The sequence below is a fragment of the Carettochelys insculpta genome, chromosome 4, assembly GCF_033958435.1.
Source record: "Carettochelys insculpta isolate YL-2023 chromosome 4, ASM3395843v1, whole genome shotgun sequence".
NCBI classification, from domain to species: Eukaryota; Metazoa; Chordata; order Testudines; family Carettochelyidae; genus Carettochelys; species Carettochelys insculpta.
Window position 1 is genome coordinate 128,116,803 of NC_134140.1, and position 24,009 is coordinate 128,140,811.

General features: G+C 45.1%; 1 protein-coding gene across 2 annotated transcripts in view; it reads left to right on the forward strand.

Annotated features, from left to right (window-relative positions):
- SCARB2 (scavenger receptor class B member 2) overlaps positions 1 to 21,415 on the forward strand; it is a 40,528-nt gene extending 19,113 nt beyond the window's left edge. The window contains exons 4-13 of one of the 2 annotated variants that reach the window (XM_074993775.1): positions 286 to 474; positions 1,522 to 1,613; positions 3,827 to 3,946; positions 5,080 to 5,258; positions 7,281 to 7,399; positions 12,090 to 12,163; positions 13,607 to 13,658; positions 15,168 to 15,326; positions 15,457 to 15,532; positions 18,083 to 21,415. In XM_074993775.1, coding sequence (XP_074849876.1) covers positions 286 to 474; positions 1,522 to 1,613; positions 3,827 to 3,946; positions 5,080 to 5,258; positions 7,281 to 7,399; positions 12,090 to 12,163; positions 13,607 to 13,658; positions 15,168 to 15,326; positions 15,457 to 15,486 — 1,014 coding nt within the window. In that variant the 3' untranslated portion in view covers positions 15,487 to 15,532; positions 18,083 to 21,415. The remainder of the gene's footprint in view (positions 1 to 285; positions 475 to 1,521; positions 1,614 to 3,826; positions 3,947 to 5,079; positions 5,259 to 7,280; positions 7,400 to 12,089; positions 12,164 to 13,606; positions 13,659 to 15,167; positions 15,327 to 15,456; positions 15,533 to 18,082) is intronic. The other variant, XM_074993774.1, reaches the window with a different exon arrangement.
- Positions 21,416 to 24,009: the final 2,594 nt, after the last annotated feature.

Below are 24,009 nucleotides of genomic sequence, written 5' to 3' on the forward strand. Positions count from 1 at the left end.
TCAGTTTAACTTTATGTACATTAAGGATATGCTTAGCTTAAGGGAATGAAAATTACATGGTTAACTGAGTAGGGATAGATTTAAACAAGTGGCTAAATATTTTGCTGAATTGGGGCCTGAGAAAGCAGCTCTTGATAAGATAGTATCAAAAGAATCCCACTTACTTATAATTATAAGGTTGAAAATATGTGTCATGCCTCTACACAGTTCTCAGACTTCTGTATGTGCATGTGTGTTTGATTTGAATACTGCATCAGTTTGATCTTGCTTCCTTTCTCTCACCAGACTGCAATGGAATGGGCCAAATCAACTTCTCTTCAGTTTCCCACAAAAATACTCCTAATATTATACCAAGAAAACCTGTTTGTGACGCACACTGTCCATGAGTTACTATGGGGCTACAAAGACAAACTGTTGTCATTGCTTCATTTGCTTTGGCCTGAGATTGATCCAGTATTTGGTTTATTTAATAAGGTAAGATATTTATGATGTGTTGCTCCCAGAGATTTGAATTAATAGCATGTCGCTGGTGCAAAGTTGTGGCTGTAATTGCAGGACTAGTTGTAAAGGGTGTATGGGGGTTACGTGCAGGCATTATGGGAAGGTTGTGGGGAAGCAACTGAAGAGAAGACAGTGGGGAGAGCTGCCTCTTCAACTGAAGGACATAATCTGCCTTTTGTTACACAGCTTCAGAGTCCTTGAACAGAGAGCAGCAAAGCCACCTATGGCTTTCACCCCCACCCATGTTTGGCTAAGAGGTTGCAGAGTTTCCTTATTCAGGGGTGGGCCTTACCACTGTTGCTCAGACCTTTGTCCCCTGCAGTGCACTTTCAGCAGGACTTGAAAACCACGGGGAAAACTCAGCTGAGACAGAATTGGGCTACCTATTTACTTAACAGAATTTCATTGCGGGAGCACATAAATACCTTAATTTCAGCGACGGCGCTGGCTGTCAGTTTGTGTCTGGCTGCAGTTCAGAGCATTCGTTCCATCTCTGATGTTCTTTATGGCTTCTGCCTTGGCTGTCGTCTCTGTTGCCTTGAAATCCGTTCAGAATGACTGTTGCTAGCTCTACTGCACAGTGGATGCTTAGCACAGCCCAGGTCAATCAGGACATTACCTAACTGGGATGTGAAGTTACTGATTTTCCAAGGACAGCTTTCCAGTTTAAACATCTGCTGCAAAACTAAAATGATCTACGGAATCTTTGTCCCAGGCACTGGTCTATTCAGTGAGAAGTTTGAAGGGGAGAGGGGCTAGTCCTTGGTTTCCTTCCCTCAGGTTTTGTCCATTTCAGAACGCGCTCAATTATTCCCATTTCCCTTATATTCAGGGAGGAGTCTAGGGAACCACCCTTGCTCCAGCAGTGACCAATTAGCTTGCGGCCTGTAGCAGAATCCAACACGTGGTAACAGGGAGGCACAACAGCAAACACCTCCCACCCTGTTCTGGTGCATTAGCCAGATGCCCTAGGGGCAGACTGGACCAGCACTGTGTAGACAAATTCTTCTGTGTTTCTAGATGAATGGAACGGATGATGGTGAATACGTTGTCCTCAGTGGGAAGATGAACTACCTTAACTTCTCGAAGATTGTGGAGTGGAGAGGCAAAGAGTAAGTTCTCAACTCAACCCGCATGACACTTCTAGCTTGTTTTGAGATCTGTTGGTTAGCACAGGCGGCGCCTTTCATTCCTGATGAATGCAAAGGTTTCTCAAAGAAGCCAGAAGCAGCTCTCTGCTCAGAGTGGAGCCTTTAACTGCAGGGGACGGAGACAGGCTGAAAGCGCCTGAAGGGTGTTGAGGGAGCAGAGCAACTGTTACACGAGTGCCACTTCTGCTCCCTCCACCAGCTGGTGCAGAAAGGGGGCTAGGTTGCGGTCATGCCCTCACACAGACACGTTGCACCCTGCGCTGCTGGCATTTCAGATGCTATGTTGCTGGAGACCGTATGACTATGGCAGGGTGGCCAACCTGAGCATGGGAAGAAGCCAGAATTTCCTGGTGTACGGGGCTAAAGAGCCACAGTAATAAGTCAGCAGCTCCTATCAGCTCCCACCTCCTGCTCATCAGCGCTTCCCTCTCTCTCCCCGTTCTCCCTCCCTCTGCCTCCTCCCCACTGCAATCAGCTGTTTCACGGCATGCAGGAGATTCCAGAGAAGGAGCGAGGATGTGGTAGGCTCCGAGGTGGTAGCAGGAAGAGGCGGGACTTAGGGAATTACAGAATCATAGAACTGGAAGGAACCTTGAGGTGTCGTCAGGTCCAGTCCCCAGCACTCATGACAAGACCAAGCACCGTCTAGACCTGTGGTGTCCAGCTAGTTCTGAAGCAGTGACCACTACAGTGACTACTGATATAGTGAACTAGGCACATTATGCTGAAAATGTATTTGTTATTCAAGCCAACTAGCCACACTCAGCCAGCCAGACAGTGACATGTAGCTAGTGGTTAGTGTTTGGACGCCACAGCTCCAGCCCATAATGGGTAGAGTGGGTCAGGGCCTGGCGCAGAACTGGGGGGTTGAGCAGCAAGCACCCCTAGCACAGTGGAAAGCTGGCGCCTATAGCTCCAGCCCCAGACTTGGCACCTATGGGAAGAGTCACATGTTAACTTCTGAAGAGACACATGGGCTATGGCATGCAGATACCATAGTGCTGGAGGCTGAGTAAGTATCTCGATAGATAGATAGAGAGTCACACTCACACAACGAGCCCTTAGCACAAGCCCCACTATTCTGATGGCCGCCTGCACAATGTACCCGCAGGCTGGGCAGCCAGAGGTTCCTACTGTGGCTGTTGGAGCAGAACCCATTGAGACTTGACACTCACTAAAGCTAACAGGGCTGTTTCTGTTGAGAAAGGAGAGTTTCACAACTAGACCGAGTCCATTCTGTTCAGGCACTGATTGCCACTGGGAGCAAGGAGAGTTTTGAAACATGCATTTAACTAGCTCATATTACAGTGCTAAGGAAGAGGGGGCAGTGGTGGTTTTAACTAGGAGTAGCTGGGCAAGGTATATGGCTTAAAACTGTAACAGCCCCCTCGTCACTTGAATCAAAGCAGGGGTTAGTTACCCAGATCATCTTAAGTTGTGTCGTCACTGCCCCAAATGCTCTGTACGTTGGTGAGGCTGGTGCAAAATTCTGGGTGAGAAAAGGCTCTTTAGCTTTGGCTGCAGTGTAGCCAGACTGAATTGACCCTGTCAGCTCTGGCCTTCCTCTTGACGGGACTCCCTCCTTTTCATGAGCCTGTATATTCAGACCCTCCTCTGAAGCCCCCCACTCATGCATCTGATGAAGCGGGTCTTTGCCCACAAAAGCTTATGCTCCAAAAATATCTGTTAGTCTGTAAGGTGCCACAGGACTTCTTGTTGTTTAAGCCCCATATACACTGCCAGAACTATTGCAGTTGCACTAAGAGTATATCTGCACTGGAATTAGAGGTCTGATAACAGTACCAGTAGACATAGCTGCATTAGCTTTAATCCAGTTAGCACAGCTACAAATAGCAGTGAAGTCACAATGGCATAGACCCCAGTATGGGATATACAAGCCCACCCAGAAACCTGCACATGTACTCGCATTCCTGGCCTGAGCTGAAGCCTGTACCACTGGGTCTTCACTGCTGTAACCAAGCTTGCTCAGTGCTGGCGCAGATACGGTTACTTGGCTACAGTCACGCCTTCAGTCTCGGTGTAGGCACACGTTTAGTGGAAGTGAGAGACAGACCCTCACAATCCTTCCCACGCCAACCAAGTGGTATTAACTCACTGTTGCTCCATAATAACTCTTTGGCCCTTTTGTTCCGTCTCTGCTTCATTTCCTGCAGGTCGCTGGACTGGTGGACCACAAAGTCATGTAATATGATCAATGGGACAGATGGGAGCGCTTTCCACCCGTTGATCAGCAAGGATGAAACAATTTATCTCTTTTCTTCCGATTTCTGCAGGTAAGGAGAGGAATTCCAAACATCTCAAACTGTTCACACTGGATGTGTCTGAGATTGCAGGTGAAATCCTTTCCCCTCAGTGATATGTTTTACAAGCTCTATTCCTGTGTCCTTTATTCATTCTCGGTAACAAGTAGGAGTTAACCACTACCAACTAAATCACGTCTAGCTGAAAAGGAACCACTTTGTGACAAGAAGAAATGAAAATTTGAGTTCAGTCTGGAAATACCTAGTGATTTCCCTCACTCAGCGGGATAAGAACCACCAGCACAAGTGCACTAAACAGAAGCTGACACTTCTCTTTCCCACTGTGAAATCCACTTGCGCTTCCTAGTTTGCTAAAGATATTCCAGAATGTACCTTTCTGTGATGCCACTTCTAGGCACAAGCAAATAATGGGAAATTTTTTGCTGAACGTGCTACCTGTTAGCCTCTTTCCTCTGAGGTGTGTCTGCCATTTGAAAACAAAATTGCCAAGAAATTATCTTTTTAAATCAGGAAAATAATATGAATCCAGGCAGCGTTGGAGAGTTCCAGCATTGCTGTTTTTGTGGCCTGCTGATACTGTCTCTCCGCATCCGTTTTCACTTTCGTGGTTGTGAGATCTCTGGCACAAACGGCTGCAGCACCACTAAAAACCTTTATGGCTCAAAAGAGGGACTTGTAAGAACTTGACCAATCGTTCTAAAGCCAGGCATCTGTGTCCCCAAGCCTCCCTTTATTTTTAAAGACTCACACTTTTCATGTAACACCACAAGAAGGTGTAGAGGACCTGATCAGAGGGACATCAGTGGGCTTTGAATCAGGTCTGCAGCTTACTGCAACTCCAGGTGGGCATGCAGATGCCACTTTGAAGGCTGCATGGTGGGGGAGGGATAGTTCAGTGGTTTGAGCCATTGGCCTTCTAAACTCAAGATTGTGAGCTCAATCTTTGAGGGAGCCATTTAGGGATGTGTGGGCAAATAAGAAAAAAAGGTGGGGATGATGCTTGATCCTGCCAAAAGAGCAGGCAGCTGGACTCAATGACCTCCTGAGGTCCTTTCCAGCTCCATGAGATGTGTATCTCCATGTATATCATAGGCTAGTAAGCCCTTGTGGGTACACATTCAGATTCTTGCTCTTCTTCCCCCCAGATCTCTGTATGTAACTTTTGATAGCTTTGTGACTGTGTCTGGAATCCCTGCGTATCGCTTCGTGCCCCCTCCAAAGGTGTTTGCCAATTCATCGGTGAATCCGGACAATGCAGGATTCTGTGTGCCAGCGGGAAACTGCCACGGCTCAGGAATCCTGAATGTCAGCATGTGCAAGCAAGGTACGCAGCCAAGGAATGTGTGGGAGAGTGCTGTGGGCGCACACGGTCACTGTTAGCTGAAACATATTGGGGCACTTGGCTTGGTCCTGTCAGGTGCTGAGCACTCTCAACTCTACATGGGAAGTTACTGAGAGCTCAGAGAGTCTGTCACCTTGCAGAGTCAAGCCTAGTATCACCAGGGGTTATTACATGGCTACAGTAGTAAAGAAAACTGAGCTGAAGTAGCATTCCTGAAAGATGTCCTCTGCTCGGCTGTCAGTTTGTCATTTGAAGACGGGAGACAGAAGCGCGTCCTAGGAGCCAGGTTGTAAGGTTGAACGTCGTCACAGTTAGCCACGCTTTACACAGCACAGTAACTTTTTACTGGGCAAAATTCAGAGTAAGGTCTGTCTGGCGCTTGAGTTCATAGGCCTCCTGCTGGCTGGCTGTACTGAGCGAATTCCCCCTCAGTGAAGATGGGACATGTCAGTGAGGAGTCTCTGCTCAGGTGACCCCTCATGGCTTTAAGGCAGTTCTGCTGCCAGCAGCTCCTCACCTCTGGTCCCCCTCTTTGTTCCTCATTGGACTCAAAACGAGATTTTACAAATCTAGCAGCGGCTTTTGTCAGGGTCTGGTTAATTAACTCATACGTCGAACATTGAACACAACAGCCGGACCGTACAGCCCAGACTCCTCTGGTGTTTAGAGTCTTCTCTGCTTTGGCAAGCTACTCCAGGCCTTCCCAGCGGCAGCTCAGCCTTCAGCTCCACTTTCTACCTTCCAACCTTCTCCCCACTCAGGAGCTTTTGCTTTATTAACTTAACTCCGCACTCAGAATAATGTTTTCAAGTCCGTCTGATCTCCCAGGTCTTTCCTAGCCTGCGCCCTCCCTCAACCATCTTCAGTTTCTCTGCTAGAGCCTAATGGCTTCCAGCCCCTTTTGGTTCACCTTGAGAACATCCTGCCGGAGGACTTGGTATTTCCTGCTCAGGTGTACCTCCTTCATAGTCAGGGCTGGCTGCCTTAGGACAAGTTCTGCTTTAGTTAAACGTCACTTCCCCCATCAGTGGGTGGAAGTTACATTCTGCGCTGTCTTCAGTGTTTTCTGTATGTGCTTGGTGAAGGTTCACGGTGCTGGCATGAAAATTGTAGTCGTGCGTCTTCAGAATGTCTTTGTACCCAGTCTGTGTTGTAAATAAAACGCTCCTAGCAGAATAATCATAATCAGTTCAGTGAGACTGCTCATATGCCCCTGTGTAGCTTTAAGCACAAATGATGTTTGGTGACATGATCAGTGCCTCCAAAGTGTAGTGTGTGGTCACAGGGTAGATGATACAAAGGGCCAACTCCTCAGCTACCATCGAGGAGTGTAACTCTTTTGGTTTCTGTGGGTCTTTCTGTGTGGTCAGATGCTTTGCGAGGTCAGGGCCTAACCAGGAGAGAGAATAAACTGTGCTGGATATCAGTCATGTTGCTTAATGCCGTGATGACTGACATGAAGAGAGAATAAGAGCCTAAATGGAAAACAGCAGAATGAAGTTGAAGTGTCCTATGTTGGAAGCCTCTAAGAATATAATTAACAATACCCAGCTCTTACATCATACTTCTAATCAGTAGATCACGTAGCTGTTTACGAGGAGCTTGTACACTCCCCATTTTATAAATGAGAAATGAGTTAGGAGAGGTGAAGTAATTTGCCCAAGGTCACCTGGCAATCCAGTTGCAGAGCCAAAAATAAAACTGAGATCTTCTGACTCCTAGTTCAGTGCCCTGTCCACTAGGCCATGCTGCCTCCCGTAAAATGCTCCCAGTGAAGTGAGTGGGCTCCAGAAGAAACCAGTTTTCTTCAGTAGTCCATTCCTGGGTTCTGCGAATATATGTCAGTGAGGATGGTGCTTACTTTTTAACTATTGAAAGTTGTTTCACGTTGCATGTGCGAGATATCTTATTTTTGTTTTGGCTGCACTAATTGGCTGGGTGAGTGGGGACTGAATGCATTCTTTAGCTTGAGCAGATAGTGACTTCAGTGTTCTGAAATTCCAGGTGCCCCGATATTCTTATCAGCCCCGCATTTTTACCAAGCAGATGAGAAGTATGTTAAGGACATTCAGGGCATGCATCCCAAAAAGGAGGATCATGAAACGTTTCTGGACATCAATCCTGTAAGTATATGCTTGGAAGCGACTTGGGGGTACTGTATTTAATTTGCCCTCCGTGGGATCAAGTGAATAAATGAAAGCTGCCACTTCCAGTTAGAAATCTACCCCACCAGGACTAGGGTACAAAATGCAGTCCTTCTGTCCTGTTAATACCAGACCCGGAGAGAGAGAAATCCAAGTTCTGCCCAAACAAAACTACAAGAGCCTCAGTATTGGTCTGTATGCTTAGAGAGTTGTTTGTATAGATCCAAAACATCATCTGAGATATGGACTGTTAATGCAGCGGTTCCCAACCTTTTCAGTAATGTGCCACTCTTCAGTGGGACAAACAGTTCCATGGCACACCTGGTATTTTTTCAGCTGAATCGATTGCTTGTTTAGTTTAGAAAAGAGAAGACAAAGAGGGGGCGTGATAGTGGTTTACAAGTGCCTAAAAGAGTGTTACAAGGAGGAGGGACAAAAGTGGTTCTTCTTAGCCACTGAAGATAGAGGGAGGTTTAGATTGGACATCAGAAAAATCTTCCTAATATCAGGGTGGTTAAACACTGGAGTACATTGCCTAGGGAGGTTGTGGAATCTCTGTCACTGGAGGTATTTGAGAGCAGGTTAGACTGACAACAGGGGTGTTCTAGGTGGTGTTTGGTCCTGCCATGAAGGCAGGGGACTGGACTTGATGACCTCTTGAGGTCCCTTCCAATTCTAATGTTCTATGATCCTATGAAAGGTCCCTTTTCCTTACGTTTACTATGGTTACAGTCTTCACTAGAGAGTTTTGCAACACCGCGGTGCATACAACAAGGTAAACAAGGGTCAAATGCATTAATGTTTCAGATCTACCACAGAATGCAGCATCTTAGACAGCAAGCACAGACATATTTTCAAAACCTGCTCAGCGTCATGCTAGGGATGTTGGGTAAACCAGTAACCCCTGAAAGCAGCTCCCCTCCTCATCCCAGCTCGAACAGGCTCCCGCCTTCCCTTCCTCGCTCTTGCCACAGCGGGGAGTAGGGACAGTGTCCCCACCAGCTCGTTTGGAACAGGAAGCAGCATTTCAGCTGCCTCCTGGCACGAATGGGTCCTGCGGGGTTGGCATTTGCCCTCATGGTGTTCTGCAAAGGGCCACAGCGAGGGGAAACTGATGAAATTTCTTGGCACGCTTGGAGAATTCTAATGGCACACCAGTGTGCCACGGCACACTGATTAGAAGCCACTGTTGCAGAATACGCTCTTTAGGAAGGAAGGGGGATACTAAGGCCTGACCCAAGCTACCATTCATTCAAAATTGAGTCCTTAAACCTTATCCCCAGAGGCATCCCAGTTGTTAGGTGATGCCACCTGTGACCCCATGCATGTGATGGGAGATAGAGCCCATGGGCTGCCTCAGGCACAGAGCTTTAATGGCTTCCTGTTCCCTGTAGCTCTCTGCTCTGGATGCCTGGAGGAGGCTTCGTTGCTACTTCTCCCCCTAGCAAAATCTCTGAGCTGCTATTGGCCAGAAGCCATAAACCAGCCAATGGTAGCTCAGATATTTTGCCGGGGGGCAGGAGCCTCGCACAAAGCATTTCTCCCCCCGCCACCCCCAAAGCCCTCCAGAGTCCGGAGCAGAGAGCTACCAGGAACAGGCCGCAGTTTTGAGCTGAGAGAGCCTGTCACAGGGCTGCTGACCAGGAGTTGCCCAGATGATTCCTGGCCAGAGCCTGCCTCTGGCACCCCAGCCCCTACCACCCCCCAACCACTGCACCTCCCACCCCACATAACCCTAATCCTTTGCTCCTCCTCCTGTACTCGTACCCCCTCCCAGACCCTGCACCTCTGTCCCCTGCTCTGTGTCACAACCCAACCCCCTGAAACCTACCTGCATCCCAGACCCCTGTCCCCATCACAACCACCTTCCTCACCCAAACTCCCTCCCAGACCCCACGCCCCCTTGTGCACCTTAGTCCCTTACCCCAAACTCCCTTCTGCACCCAACCTCCATTCTGCACCCCACACCTCCTCTATTAATATTGTGGAAGAGTGCAGCCCTTGTCTATTTCTTACTCAAATTCATGGCGTACCCCTCCCCCAGCAAAAATTCTTGCTCACCCCGGCTTAAATAATAGCTGGCCATATCGTTTCACAGTGTTTATTTTGGCTTCATCCCTGGTCATCTCATCTCTAAGCATTGTTCACTGGCTCCCTCCACCTCTAAGAGCCTGGGTTGTGTGGTGTATCCCAAGACTAACTTTTGTCTCAAAGGCAGACACCACATTCCAGCAAAACTGCCTTAGAGAGGCACTCGCCATTCGAAACACCAGGACAATTGTGCTCTAAATTCCACAGGGGTCAGTACAAAGAAGGATCATTTTGCTGATAGTGATATCTACAGCTTTTCTACAAACCCATCCATACTCTGCAGCCTCCTCAGGGACACGTTTCACAGGAAATCTTCCCCTTGTGTGGGACAGATTTCTCTTTGCCTGAGAAGGGTGGAGGTGGTTTCCCTTCAGCTGGTGTCTTCCATCATAGACTCTGGTTATTCGATCGCATTCCAAGAAAACCAACTCACACTTCACTTGGTTCTTTTCCTTCTCGCTTCCTAGCTCATTGAGCAGGGTCCGCAGGCTTCAGCTTTGATTTCAGGTTCACCAAATCTGTTGACCAGTCTTCCCTGGAAAAGACAAAGTCAAATCTCCGTCTACTTCAGGGTCAAAAAAATCAGGAGACTGGAGACCGATCTTACCCCTCAAGAGCCTAAATCCATTCATACTGCCCCAAAATTTCAAGATGGAAAATCTCTCTGTCTCTCTCTCTGAGCCCAAGTAGTGGCTGGCCTTGGCTGAAGAGCTGTTAGCTGGACTCAGCTATTTTGCACCCAAGGTGAGTCACAAGGTGTCTGGAGTTGACCACTGAATCTGGCACAGCATTTGTATTATTATTGTACAGGTTGTACCTCCCTCCTTCAGCATCCTTGGGACCTGAGTGGTTCTGGACAAGGGGATTAGCCGAACCAGAGGAGCTCAGCAGCTCAATCTGCTGCTTGGAGTGGAGGAACCCTACTCTTGCAGGGCTCCCCTGCAGGGCTTCTGGGCTCCCCACTGTCCAGCAGGGGTCCCCATGGCTCTAAGGCTGACAGCAGGGCTCTGAGCCCCAGCCGGCTGTCCACCGCAGGGGTCTCTGCAGCTGGGGTTCCCAGCAGGTCTAAACGCCCGAGCTGGCTCTTAGCTGCGGGGCGGCTGGGTTCACCGGCTGGGGTCCGTTGGTTGCTGTCTGGTCCAGCAACATCCATTGTGGTGCTGAATGAGGGAGTTTCAGCCTGTTCCTACAGGTCCATGGCTTTAAACACATACTCTTCTGTAAATCCATGCGAGAGAACAGTAGTTGAGAAGTGAAAATGTGAAGGAGTAAAGTGAAAACAGAACAGTTGAAGAAAAAGAAAATAAACGGAATGAGAGGAAAGAACAATTGAGGGATTGTGTATAAAGATGGAGAACACAGAGTATTCTGACTCAGGATGCTCTGAGATGCAATTTCTTTCTGCTTCACCAAGGGCAGCTCCTTTCCAAGTGCTAATGCACACGGACTCCAAACTCTTGGTGCCTCAGGGTTCTGGATTAACCAATCCCTCTTATGCAATTATTTCTCAATAGGTAATCTGACAGTAGAATGAACTGATCCCCGCCCCGCCAAAGAAACTAAATCTAAATTTTGCCACATCGACACCTAAAAATCTCCTTCCTCCCATGCACCAGTCATTACAGAATTTATGATTATTATTGCAACTTGCGGAAGAATATTTTGCATAGATCTTCTCAGGGGCATTGCAGCCAGCCAGTTTCATCACTCCCTCTTGGATTGTATTAGCAATTTGTTTTATCGTGAGGCACAATGGGGTTCTGGGTTCAATTCCTAGCTCTGCCACAGACCTTTTGTTTGACCTGGGCCCTGTCAATTTTACCTTTCTGTGGCACAGTTTTCCTGTTTGTAAAATGGGGATAACAGCACTTCCTTTACCCCACTCTTTGCCTTCCTTATCTGCGTCTGTCTATTACTCTGTGTCTGTACCATGCCTTGCAGAATGGTGGAATCTTAATCTCAATTGGAGCATCTAGGCTCCCCATTAATACAGAGACACTCAGGTGCTGTCGTAACAAGGGACATCTAAATGAGTGTTTCTTAAACTCTGTTCTGTGGAACACTGGTGCTCCATGTACAACTTACAGATGTGCCAAGAGTGTTTGGAAAAATACTCTTATGGTCTGTATTTTCAGTTATTAAAACTAGATACAGTGTTACTTCTTCATTGTTATGATCTCTGGCTAAATTACATCCTTTGGTTTTTCTCTATATGTTGCTGTTTGTTCTGTTTGTTTGGTTTTGTGATCTGACAAAAAATGTTTTTGAAGAAAATTTTCATAGGTGTTCCACATAAAAAAATATTATTGTTTGGTGTTCCAGGGCCTCAGAGTTTAAGGAACACTGATCAAAAAGGAAGGAAGGAATGATGGATGGATACAAATTAAAATAATCCACTTGTATGCATCTACCTACCCCTCCTTTAAAGAGATAGGAAACCCATCCTGTTCCCTTTTACTAGTAGATGGGGCGTTTTATTGTCTGAAAAGCAAATCGATCCCATTGTAAAAAATTGGGCTGAACTCATACGGGAAAATCTTGAGAATTTTTACCTCTACATTTTCCCTTTCTTTCTCAGCTGACAGGGTTGCTCCTACAAGCAGCTAAGCGACTGCAGATCAATGTTTTTGTCAGACATCTAGAAGGCTTTATGTAAGTATTCTCTTCTGGCAGTGGGGAGTTTAGATTGCTTACCTGATTTTGTATTTGAAGTGACTCTTCAGAATCATTGTGAGAAATATTTGTAGGGAGAGTTCAGTCCAATAGACAGTGGCAGGGTAGTTCCCCTTTTTCATTTCACATTCAAAGGGAGAATCTATAGGTGTTTCTACAGCCTGTAAACGTAGATGTGAGTCATTGCAAGCGAAAGTGGCCCTGCTGTATTTTCTGAACATATCTTTCAACATGAAATGTTCTAAATGTAAAACACAGGATGTGACAAAGATCCACAGTATACTGGTGGTTTGACTTCCATGAAGTCAATAGAGCTGTGCTGATTGACACTAACTGAGGAAACGGCTGTCTGTTATGTATTTATAAGAGAGACGCTGCACAGGAATGCACATAGACGCATACACAGCCATAATTTTCTGCCACTACACGTGCAATCCCAGATGAGGAACTCAAATTGATGTCAGAATGGTAGCAGGAGTTACAGGTTGACCCTTGCTAGTCCACCACCCTTGGGACCTGACTGGTGCCAGACTAAAGCATTTGCCAAACCACATGAGGTCAATATTGCCTAGCAGCATTACCAACCCTTCTGCTGCTCACTGAGCTCTTAGAAGACATTTAGAAGTAAATTGGAACTAAATAACAGCACGGAACACTGAGAACAAGGACTAGTGGCGGTAAATAAACTTTACGGGAGCACGGGAAATTTGGCCATTCCCATAAGTGACCATCGGACTAAAAAAATCATGTTGGACCACGGATGTTGCTGGACCAGAGTGTGTCAGATTGGGGAGGTTCTACCTGTAGTTTAAAACTTTACACATCCTCCCATTCGCTTTCAGTTTGACACTTTAAAGTTCCCACATAAGCCTGTATTTACAAGGCACTTTAAAATATAGAGGGTGGCCTCTTATCTTCCCAGACCCTTTTGGGGGACTGGATCCTAAGACATTTCCTCATATGCACCTTACTGTCCATTTTAGCAGCTCTGAGATGTTTCATAGAAATACCTTCTTTTCCATATTGCTGGTACTGTTAACTCTGCTATAATACCAGGTAGCACTTTCACAGAAGTGTGTCTGCAACAACTGCTCAGCTCAGTGTTCTCTTTCCTTGGTGCAAACTTTCCATTAGATTGGCTATTAATAAGCCTCTTGCAGATCCTTCCCCTCACCCTTCCTGCCACCCCAGGAAACCCCAGTGTATTTTATTGCTTTATAAACAAAGATTACATTCCAATTTCTAGATCTTGATTTTTATCCTATTCTGGGGGGAGAGGAAGGTTAAAAGTTTACATGAAGATAAACAGGGTGTAGAGTTTTCACGTGGGAACGTTTTTACCCCTTGATTGCTGTGCTGTAATCTGTCTGGAGAACGCTGACACCATTGCAGCATCTCACTGCTTTGTTGTCTTTTATACAGTGAAACCGGCAATGTCAGAACACTGATTTTCCCCGTGGTGCATGTAAATGAGGTAAATATTGTAAATGGTCGCCAATGAAATGCGTGCCTGTTTAGAAAGATGAACCCACTGGGCCTTCAAAAAGTGGGTAATGTGCCATTTTTCTCCTAATTTTACAATAGCCCAGGAGGTAGGAAATACTTCTTGGTATAAAATTTCTGGTTGGTCATTGCCCTAGGTTCCAGTCCTGCAAACTCCCCTTCATGTAGGTACCCCTGGTGATTCCAGTAGTACTTTTTGTGCGTGTGAGAGCTACTCATGGGCAGGCCCACCAATGGGCACATGGGGGAGGGGCAAAGAGGGCCATTGCCTAATGGCCTGACATTTCAGAGAGGCCTAGAACTCCAGCCACTGCTGCTGCTTTGGCAGTGGCAGTGACAGTGACCAGAGCTCTGGGCCACGGCAGCATTGCTATGCTGCTCTGTGTGGCTCTGAGGAAGGGGGTGGGGATCCCAGTGCTGCGGTTCAGGAGCCACTAAGGGCTGATTGCCCTAGGCCCTGCCCCTTCGGCCCTTGAGCCCCATGGCGCTGGGGCCCCTCCCACCTTGCCTGGAGCCCAGAGTTTCTGCCAGCCCTGCTGCTGATGGAAAAGAAGTTTGAAGGATCAGGCATTTAGTTTGTAACTGAGGATGGATTCCTGAATTCCTTGGTTATGTGATGCAGTCAGTGTTAAAGAGGCCTTTACGAAAAGGTTTAGTTTATCTCTAGGAAGGAGCTTTGTCACACTAAGATCTTCATTATGGTCTGCAGCCATGCCACTTCATGCTCTGATCCTGAGAGGTCTCACAAATTAATGGCCAGTCCTGCATATAATTACCAGTGGGAGTGGTGCTTACTGTTTAGAGTCCTGTCAGTTTCAGGTTGATGACTCCCAGGAGTAAGCATGCCACCAGGACAAGAACAGTTTGCAGGATCTGACTGTGAGAAGGTCAGGTGAGGTCAGCGCTCGAATTGGAGACCTCCAAGAAAAACAGCTATTGTAGGAAGTGTGCTGGTGATTCGTGAGGTGGTACTCTTCCCTCTGATCACTGCTGAACTGGTTCTTCAGTGGGGTGCCAAAGAGAAAGCACCTGCCCTCTGAAAACCTGACACTTTTAAGGTGTCCCACTCTTGTGCACACACAATGACTAGTCACCAGTGTTCCCTCTAACTCCTTCCATCCATGGGTGGGATAAATTTTGTTTGTGCACCAAGGTATGTGCAGATGTGCACCATCAACAGAAAGGCAGGTTGGTGGCTGTGGGCGCTCTGCTAATTACCTGGGCGGCACCTGCCTCTCTCTCAGGCAGCCATCCAAGTGCTCAGCTTACAGGGAACACTTTTGAAAACGCAGATCAGTTTATCCCAGTAGGGGCTAAACTAGAGCTAGCCATTCTAATCCAAAGCAAGGCACATCAGACCACCATCACAGCGGAGAGAAGGTTGTCGTTTCCTTATTCTTGCACTAAATAAGAGAATGCTGTGGAAGAGATACTAAAATGCATTTTTTTTCCTCTTTCTCAATGCTCCTTGCTCCTCCAGAGTGTCCTGATTGACGAAGCATCTGCCAAGAAACTGAAGAGTGTTCTGTTTGAAGCCACATTGGTAACCAGCATCCCTTATATAATCATGGCACTGGGGATTCTTTTGGGGATTGTTTTCATTGTGCTCGTATGCAGGCCCCCAGGAACAAAGGAAGAGGTGAGTAGCATCTCAGGTCAGCCTTCCTGTCTTGGTATTTATCCATTTCATTTGCTTGTCATTGCTTTTACTTTTTTGAGTTCCCACAACGTTTTCGCTCTTTTGTTTTTGTTGAAAATGCTCTTTCCAGATTAGAGACGCATTAATAGACCCAGAATAAGTGCACCCAAACAAAGCTATGCAGCCAACTTAAGATGCATGGTGAGGTGGGTGAACCATCAATATTTTGTTTTCTTCCTAGTTCTTTTGTTAGTTATAAATACTAGCTGTAAAAAGAAGCCTGTCTAGTGAACATGGAAGGGTTACATTAAAAAAACAAATTGACATTTTGAGCCCTGTTCAATTTGACAGGTGCCCTTTGAAGAAAAATTATGGCATTGATTTTCAGATTCTCTAGTAATACTCTGTGCTGGTTCTAGGCCTGGTGTTCTTCCCAAGCTAACTAAGGCCAAATCTGCTTCTAATCTAACACCCCAGTTCTGAACACCTAGAGACTGCAGACAAATTCAGATTCTCATCCCAGCTTTGCTACTTGGGCCTTTCAGTAGTACTGTCTCCATCAGAGAACTGAAAATCCCTCCACGATCCACAACCTCAACTTGACTTCATAATAATTGATCCTTTAGTGGCAATTATAGTTGTGCAATCTGAGCATCTCCACGTGTCAATGTACTTGACAGAGGAGATAGAAGGTGCATCATTTCTTTCAAATTACTTCTCAAATGCACAAACGGCTGCTAGAAATGCACATTATGACTTAAAAATCCCACCAATCAATTGTACAGTGCAATACACAGATCATGGTGTTCTGCGTGTATATTCTGATCTCATATTAAAAATTGGTATTCAGTTTTCATTGCTCTCAAAGATTGTGAGCCAAAACTATGCCTTACAGCAGTGGTCCTGTATGGATGCCACACTGCAGACGCCTTTGTGAGCCGAGAAAGAGACATTGTACACTAGTAGGCTTTTTCAACTTTTAGCTGCAATTGCGCTAGGACAGTTTTGCTTTTTCTGTATTTTGTTTGCTAAGCAGGTTACCACAACTGTAGGAAAAAGCACATGCAGCCTGCACCCTAAATGTACACCCAAACCAAGCATGTGCTGTTTCTTGGCTTGTGAGAACCTGGTCATGTTTATAGTTAGTCTGGTGATGATTGTTTTGTGGCAAGAACTCGAGAGAGACACCTGCGCGATCTTTCTGCAGCCTAATTGACTTTCCTTACAGGCTGGCTGTTCTCACTTGGAAACTTTGGCTTCTTTCTTGCACCCTGTTCACCTGGGAAGCTTTTCAGCAATGGATGCTTTAATGAGTCTGTTCCTAATTCCTTTATGAGAGATGCTGATCCAGTTTCTCCTGAGCATGTGGGTTTCTTTTCCCTGTCCCTGACTGGTTGGCAGGCTCAGCCTGGGAGCCTAGAAACAGGCCCATAGGCATCAGCCCCAGCCCTGCTTGCCCCCTCAACCCCACCCCAGCTATGTTCCTCAGGCTTTCTTTGGTACCAGAGAATTGTTTAAAAGAAAAAAATTGAAAGTTTTGAGTTTCTTGTTTCTCACAGAAATGGCTTTTTCCTGCAAATAAGTGAATGACCCTGAATACAATACAGCCCGGGTGCTACCCCATTATATTGCATCAGTTCTTTTCTCTTATCTTCCTTGTGTTTAGGGCCTTAAGCAAGTTGCAGACTGTTGTTATATCCCTGACTCCTCCCATCCCTTGTCATTTAGCCAAAGTCAACCTATTTAACTCTTCAAATCTTTCCTCTAAATGTGTCTCTCCCACCCAGCGTCATTTTTGTGATTCCTATTGTAACTCCCTCCAGTCTGTCATTAACGTCCCAAGTGCCCAGAAGTAACATTTACCTTCCAGAGGTGGGGGTGGCCATATGCAGGAAACTCTCACCTCCCTGCCCTGTGACTCAGTATTTTTACATGTTCAGCCTAAGATTGGCCTTTAATTTCATAGCCTTATTACTTTGCCCCCTGTTACCTATAAGTTTCCAGCTTGTTCCCAAGATTTTCCCTCCCGTTGAATGTGTGCGCATCATGTTGTTTTTTTCCCCAGGTGCTTTCAGTATTTTTTCCAAACTGGCCTGCTTCTCACCCTGCCCTTCTGTAGCTCCATTTTTATTATCCCTGTCCCCATTGGTGTAGATAACTCCTCCCAGTGTAGTCTCGTCCATGTGTGGTATGGTTTGCTTTCCTTCTAGCATCATCTTGAAGGGTGCTGAATAAGCCCTGCCTGAGCCTTGATCCCTGTTTCCTCCTCTAAACATATCCAGCGAATGGAGACAGGGATTGCCTGCTGCACCATTCCCTAGGGGGAAACCAGCATGCTCCTCTCTCCATGGCCAGCCAGCCGCACTAGCCTTGCAGAGAAGGGAAGACATACCCATTCTCCTCTCCAGTCCCTTTGGGGCAGCTTTCCTACTGGGAACCTATGAGGAACAATCTGTGCACTTACACGAGCACATATGCTGCCATTGTGCTGCGCCTGGCATAGAGAGAGCAAAACTGGGATAGCTTCTTGCATCCTTCCCTTTGAATATCTATGCAAAGGCCATTCACAGTCTGCCCTGTGGCACATTTATAGCTTAGTAGTTGTTCCTGTATTGCACTAGGGATGGAATTTGGGGTGATAAAACCCAAGATCTCTCCTCCTTGCTGCTTTGAAACTCAGAGTTTGTCATTCTCCTGCTCCACGTCGTCTAACACACTGTAGTTAACTCTGTCTGCTTTGCCCTTTTGTATTTCAGAGTACTGAAGAAGAAAGGGCTTCACTCATCAGGACATCCTAATATTCTTTTCCTCCCCTTCACATGTGAAGTTGGTGAATAAACTATGCAAGTTGATCTAATACAGAACCTTACTCAGCCTTCGGCGCTGTCTAAAAACCACCATGCTAGTAATAATTTATTTGTGGTACAGAGATGCGAAAAACTAAAATGCTAGTGAATGCTCAAAATGACAACTGTTCTTCCCAGCTGCTAAGTTAGTTTTAAAACCAGATTTTAAAATGGCTTGAGATCCTGCTTTATTAATTTGTGTTCAATATGCCCAGTATAGAGTAAACTTGGCTGTTTAACAGTGCGTTAATGAATTTTTTTACCTGATACTCATCATGCCTTTTGCCTCCAAACTTGTTTTGTGAATCTAGGCCACAATGGTAAGTGAGGCCTATTTAATCATTAGTTTTCAGTTAAGCAGCTAAGTACTTCATAACATGTTTACAGCACCTTGATCTGTTGCAGTATGGTTTGAAATCTCATTGTGTGGTATTAATAAAATGCTCTAGCAAGTTTTTAATTATTTTTTACAGTGTAACACTAGTTAGTTGAGGGTACAAGAGTATGTTCTCCTTTTTTCTCCCATCATTGTCTCACAAATAGCCATTCTGTGTTGCATGGTAAAAGCAGATGTTGCAAGTATATTTGTAATTGCATTAAAAATTTAGAGGCCTGTAGACTTTCAGGGTTGAGGTATGTGTGGAACATAGAGGAAAGCAGCATAAACTTTAAAAAAAAAAAAAAAAGGACTTTTTTTTTTCTGTCCCTCGGTGAGGTAGAGCGTGTTCTCACAAATAGATTTCCATCCAATAAAGTAAGTGGAAAAAACGGAGACACAGTTTTAGGCTGGCTGAACACTCATGCGAAAAGTATTAGCCTGACACTTCTTCAGCTATTTTGGACTGTCCTAGTTCCTTATTTCTATTTGTATTTAATGTCTGTATCGCTGTAACCCCAAGGATCACTAGTCCTGGACCAGAGCATCACTTTGCTATGACAGTGAGCAGCCAAGAACAGCAAGTGGGCCACTCTCACCCATGAACCTCTGCTTGCCTCTCTCTGGCATACTGGGGTGTTGGATCCCTGCACTTTGTACTCTCTGCCTCCCCCCCAGCATTTTTGGAGCTCCACAAATTGCCTGATTCACACTCTTCGCCCCAACCCCCACTTCCCAAGCTTTGAATATCCATGAACAATGAGAGGTGAATGGGAAGGAGAGCAGACAGGGTGGCTGTGGGCCACAGGTGTAGCCTCAGTGGCCTCACCTGGTCTACAGAGTTGTAGCAATTACATCAGCTAACAAGCTACTCTGCTGTGCAAACCAAAACTGATCAAATAATAATCATCCAAATTCAGGCACCTGCCTTGTTACCTGGCTGAAGGTAAGGCCTCTTCTGTGTAATGAAGCTCCCAACTCCCCATGATCTGCATGTATGTTCCAGTGAATGTGAGCTGCAGGCTACCCAGTGACAGCCATTCATTTTAAGGGATTTGCTCTGCAGTAATGCCTTCATTTAATCTCAGGAGACGAAATTCTTTTTCACATCTGCCCTGTCTTTGGACAGGAAAAAATGCCACTTGAAAATCCTTGTGGATGGGGGTTTGGGGCTTTGCCCTACCTTACCACAAGTGCTGTTTTGTGGGAGAGAAAAATCTCCCTTTACCCTTATATAAATTCCATTTAAATAAATAAATGGAGATACACATCTCATAGATCTGGAACGGACCTTGGAAGGTCATCAAGTCCAGTCCCCTGCCCTCTTGGCAGAGCCAAGCACCATCCTTTTATTTTTTTATATATATATTTTATAAAAAAAACTACTTGCTCCAGATTCCTAAAGGGCTCCTCAAGGATGGAGCTCACAAACCAGGGTTTAGCAGGCCAATGCACAAACCACTCAGCTATTCCTCCCCTGCTTTCAGGTACTTTCTCCCCATCATCTTAGTCTTTGAATCCCAGGGCCCCTTTCTTTTCTTGGCTGAAAGATTCCCTTCAGAGTAAGGGCCACCCTTCCTTAGCTGGGGAAACTGAATCAGTAGCTGCAGCAACTGCATTAGTGGGCCATTTGCCTTCTGCAGGACATTATGCTCAAGGACTGCAAATCACCTTTCTGTCTCAGTCTTTGTTGCACAGGTCAAATATTTGTATGATTCACATTGAAATATAGACTTATGTGTAAATGCTCTCAGAAATCTTCAAATTACCTGCAAAGCCTCATGTATTTTCTGAGGAAGTCCTTTTGAAAGCATTGTTCCTGATGAAACAACAAGGCCTCAATGGGTGAAATTCATCTCAGCACAGAGATTGCACGCTGTTTAAGCCCTGCAGCAAAACGCCAATCTTCACACCACTGTCCATCCCAAGTAGCTGTGGACTCATTAAGAAGTCAGGAACAAGTATGTGCCAAGGACTCAAATGGTGTGCAGGATCCTTGGATCTGGGGTGAATTTAACCCTAATACATCAATTTTAAAATGTTACATTTTGCTTATTGGGTCAGATCCTCAGCTGATGTATTCAGTGGCACTCTATTAATGTCAATGATGCTATGCCAGTTTATGCCTGTTTAGGATCAGGTTCACTATTCCTATCCATTTATTAATTTAGCTGAACTCTTCAAATGTCTGCATTAATGTGTCCAGTTATTTATGTGAATATGGTATAGCAGATTAAGTTGCTTTTTGGTTTTGTTACCTCATTGCTCCAATGTTTTCATTCTCTAACCTGTCCTGAAGAATTTTCCTCCTAAGGAACGTCTGATTCTTAAATATCCATGAGACTATAGGGAAGTGGTGTTATGCATCTAATAGACAGGAAAGGGGGTTGTTTTAATAAGCATTTCCATTTTATTTTACATGCTCCCACTGTTCTGTTCAACATTCCTTTCATACCCATACAGCTGCCCTATGTAACAGCGCCTTCTAATTTTCAATGTGCAGTTGGGAATCTGTCAAATGTTGTGCAAAGTGACTTTCATTAGGTTTTAAAACACGTTAATAGTGAGCACCAGTGGTGAAAATGCCAACAAAATACATCCAGTTGTACCTTGTAGACACAGGCATGTTAGTCCATGGGACATCTAATTCTTCCTAGAACTTCTCAGATACTACATCGCATGTAAGAAAAATAGTATGTTCAGTATTAGGAGCAGGATGTTCTAAGCACTCAGCAGTAGCCAAAACTGCTTCCACTGAAATCAGTGGAAGTTTGCAGATGGTTTTAATGGGAGCAGGTTTATGCCATCACAAAGCACATTTGAAAATCCTTTATGTTGAAGATACAAATAAACACAGATATTAAGCAGTTTGGAGAAGATTGTCCACATTTTGATGTAATTCAAGCAAAATGTGTACAGATTTAAGAGCTGAAAGCCCACTCAAGTAGGATGCAGTATACCATTTTAGATAGTATTTTATTTCATCTTAGTTTTGTGAAACTAGTACATTGCAGTTTGATGTGTGTTATTGGAGCAGTCCACCCACCTCTATCCAGCACCTACAAAAAGATAAAGATAGTTTGCCAGAGACATTTTATTGGATGTCAGACCTTCAGCTGTGTTTTATAAAGGGTTATAGATGAGCAGTATATTTCTTATGCTGGGGCCTTCTTATAATTAGATAGGCCTTTGTATTGTTCCTTTGTAAACTGTCGTCTGGGTACCTTAGAAATCCAAAATCCTATTTGTTCACCTTTTTCTGCTGATTACATGTAATGAAACACTAAAGAGACTATCATTCTCCTCTGGATGCACACATGCAACTCATAATAGCACCTCATTTAACATGGAAAGGCAGCACAGTCTAGTGATGAGAGCCCAAACCTGGTTGTCAGAAGACCAGGGTTGTAATCCCAGTTATGGGCTTGATCCTTTGAATGACAGCTTACTTCTTTGAGTCAGACACTCAGTTCTTGCAGAAGGGCTAAGATAGCTCCTTATATACAGTGAACATTCCTTATATTATTATTAGTAAGAATTATGTGTGTCTGCATCCAGGGAAGATTAACCATCTATAAACCTTCTGTTCAACTGTTCCATAAAGTATTGTTTCTGTCACACAGTGGAAGTGATTCCTTGCAGCATTAGAGACTTTTAATTATTGAAGAGTCACCAGAGATAATTATGAACTTTATTTGTTGATGGATGTTGTTTTCTGGCATTGTTTTCCTGAAGCTGATGGTTGAAGAGGAGACACTCATAGCAATGATCAGTATGTTTGCACACTTCATTCACTTTCTGTGACTCTGGCAAGTTTTATTTCCACTATTAATGCAAATGAAGAGTTGCATTAATAAAAGCTAATATTTCTATAGAAAAGTGTGCTGAACTCAGTATCTTCTTTCATTATACAAGTTCTGTGTTGATATATATATCTGGTGCTCTTTTTTTTTTTTTTTTTTTTTTAAACAGTTCACAGCCAAAAATTTCAAACCTAGCTTTTGGCTCTGAGGGGGACTGTTGAAGGCATGGTCAGCTTTGGTCTAACTGTGCTTGTATTTTGAAGTAAATGGGAAAGCAACCCCTAACTCTAATGGGAGAATTGGGTGGCACTGAGAGAGAAAAGGAAAGCTGCTTGTATTTCAGTGGAGAATGGGTGTGAAGTATCTGTTTCAGACAGAGGATTGGGATTGTGAAGTAAGGATAATGTAATAGTTTCCAGGGAGATGCTGTGATTTAGAATATTGGTATCTTTTTGGATAGTTTCTTGCTCGCTTGTTCCATAGAGAGGCAGATTCACAGAGCAATACAATGAGTCAGATGTCTGTGGTTGGGGCAACCCCCCAGACAGGTGATCCTACTACTTAAAAAGTGTCCACTCATTTTGGGTGCTTCATTGTTTGGTACCCAACTCAAGATGCTTGGTGCACCATTTCAAAGATACTGAGCACCCACCATTACAGTTGACCCCAGTGGGGCTGCTGATGCTTGACACTTCAGAAAAGCAGATGTAAAAGGGTCGACCTGGGTACCCCAAAATTGAGACACCCCAAATAAGTGAACACCTTTGAAAATGTTGACTTTCCTTTGCTCTGTACTGAGTTACAGCTACACACTGGTGATTTGGAATTCCAGTCGGGGGAGTAAAGCTGACTTCTCTCCCTCTGAGGCCTTGTACAGGTGCAGAGCAGTCCTTGGGATCTGGAGTTGGAATACAAACTGCCCTCAGGTCATGTCTTCCTTTGACAAACAGAGCACATGCCCTTCTGATTGTAGGACTTCTGTGAAGATGGTGCCATTTTGTATGGAGAACTACTTCAACTGCATGATAATTTTCAGGGAGTTAAAGCAGAAGGGATGGACACATAGCAAGGCCCTCACCTTTATTCCCTGTAGACCCATGGCTCAGATTAAAGTCAGTAGGAGCTGTGGATACTCCAGGAAAGGACTCAGGCGCCAAATGGTAATCGGGTAGGTCTGAATATTTCAGTACAAAACTAAGATTCCATTATAGTTTTGCCGATGGGAGCCTGATTCCCATCTCTCGTAGTCAGTGGGGTTATTCCTGCAGAAATCTGAGTTAACCTGAGGTAACCCCCATGACTTCAACGGGTTTGCTTGGATGTAAAAGTAAAATTTGGCCCTCATGTTTTAGTGAGCCTCCTGGCATAGGTGTTAATCTACAATAGATTAAATAATTTTTAATGAGTTGTGACCTGTAGTTGCATTTTTTTTAAATTGTCAAACATGTAAAGATGTGTGTGGAAGGCAGTAACCCTTGTAACTGTAAACTCCATCACTTTCAGAATGCATAAATTAAAGCAAGGCTAGATGACTGTCAGATGTGGGGTGAGCTCTCTTGTGTAACACCCGTGGGACTGTGTGGGGGAACTGTCCCCCAGACAAGCAGAAGTCCGCTGCCTGCCTACAGCACCCTGGGAAGAAGTGGGGTGAAATTCAC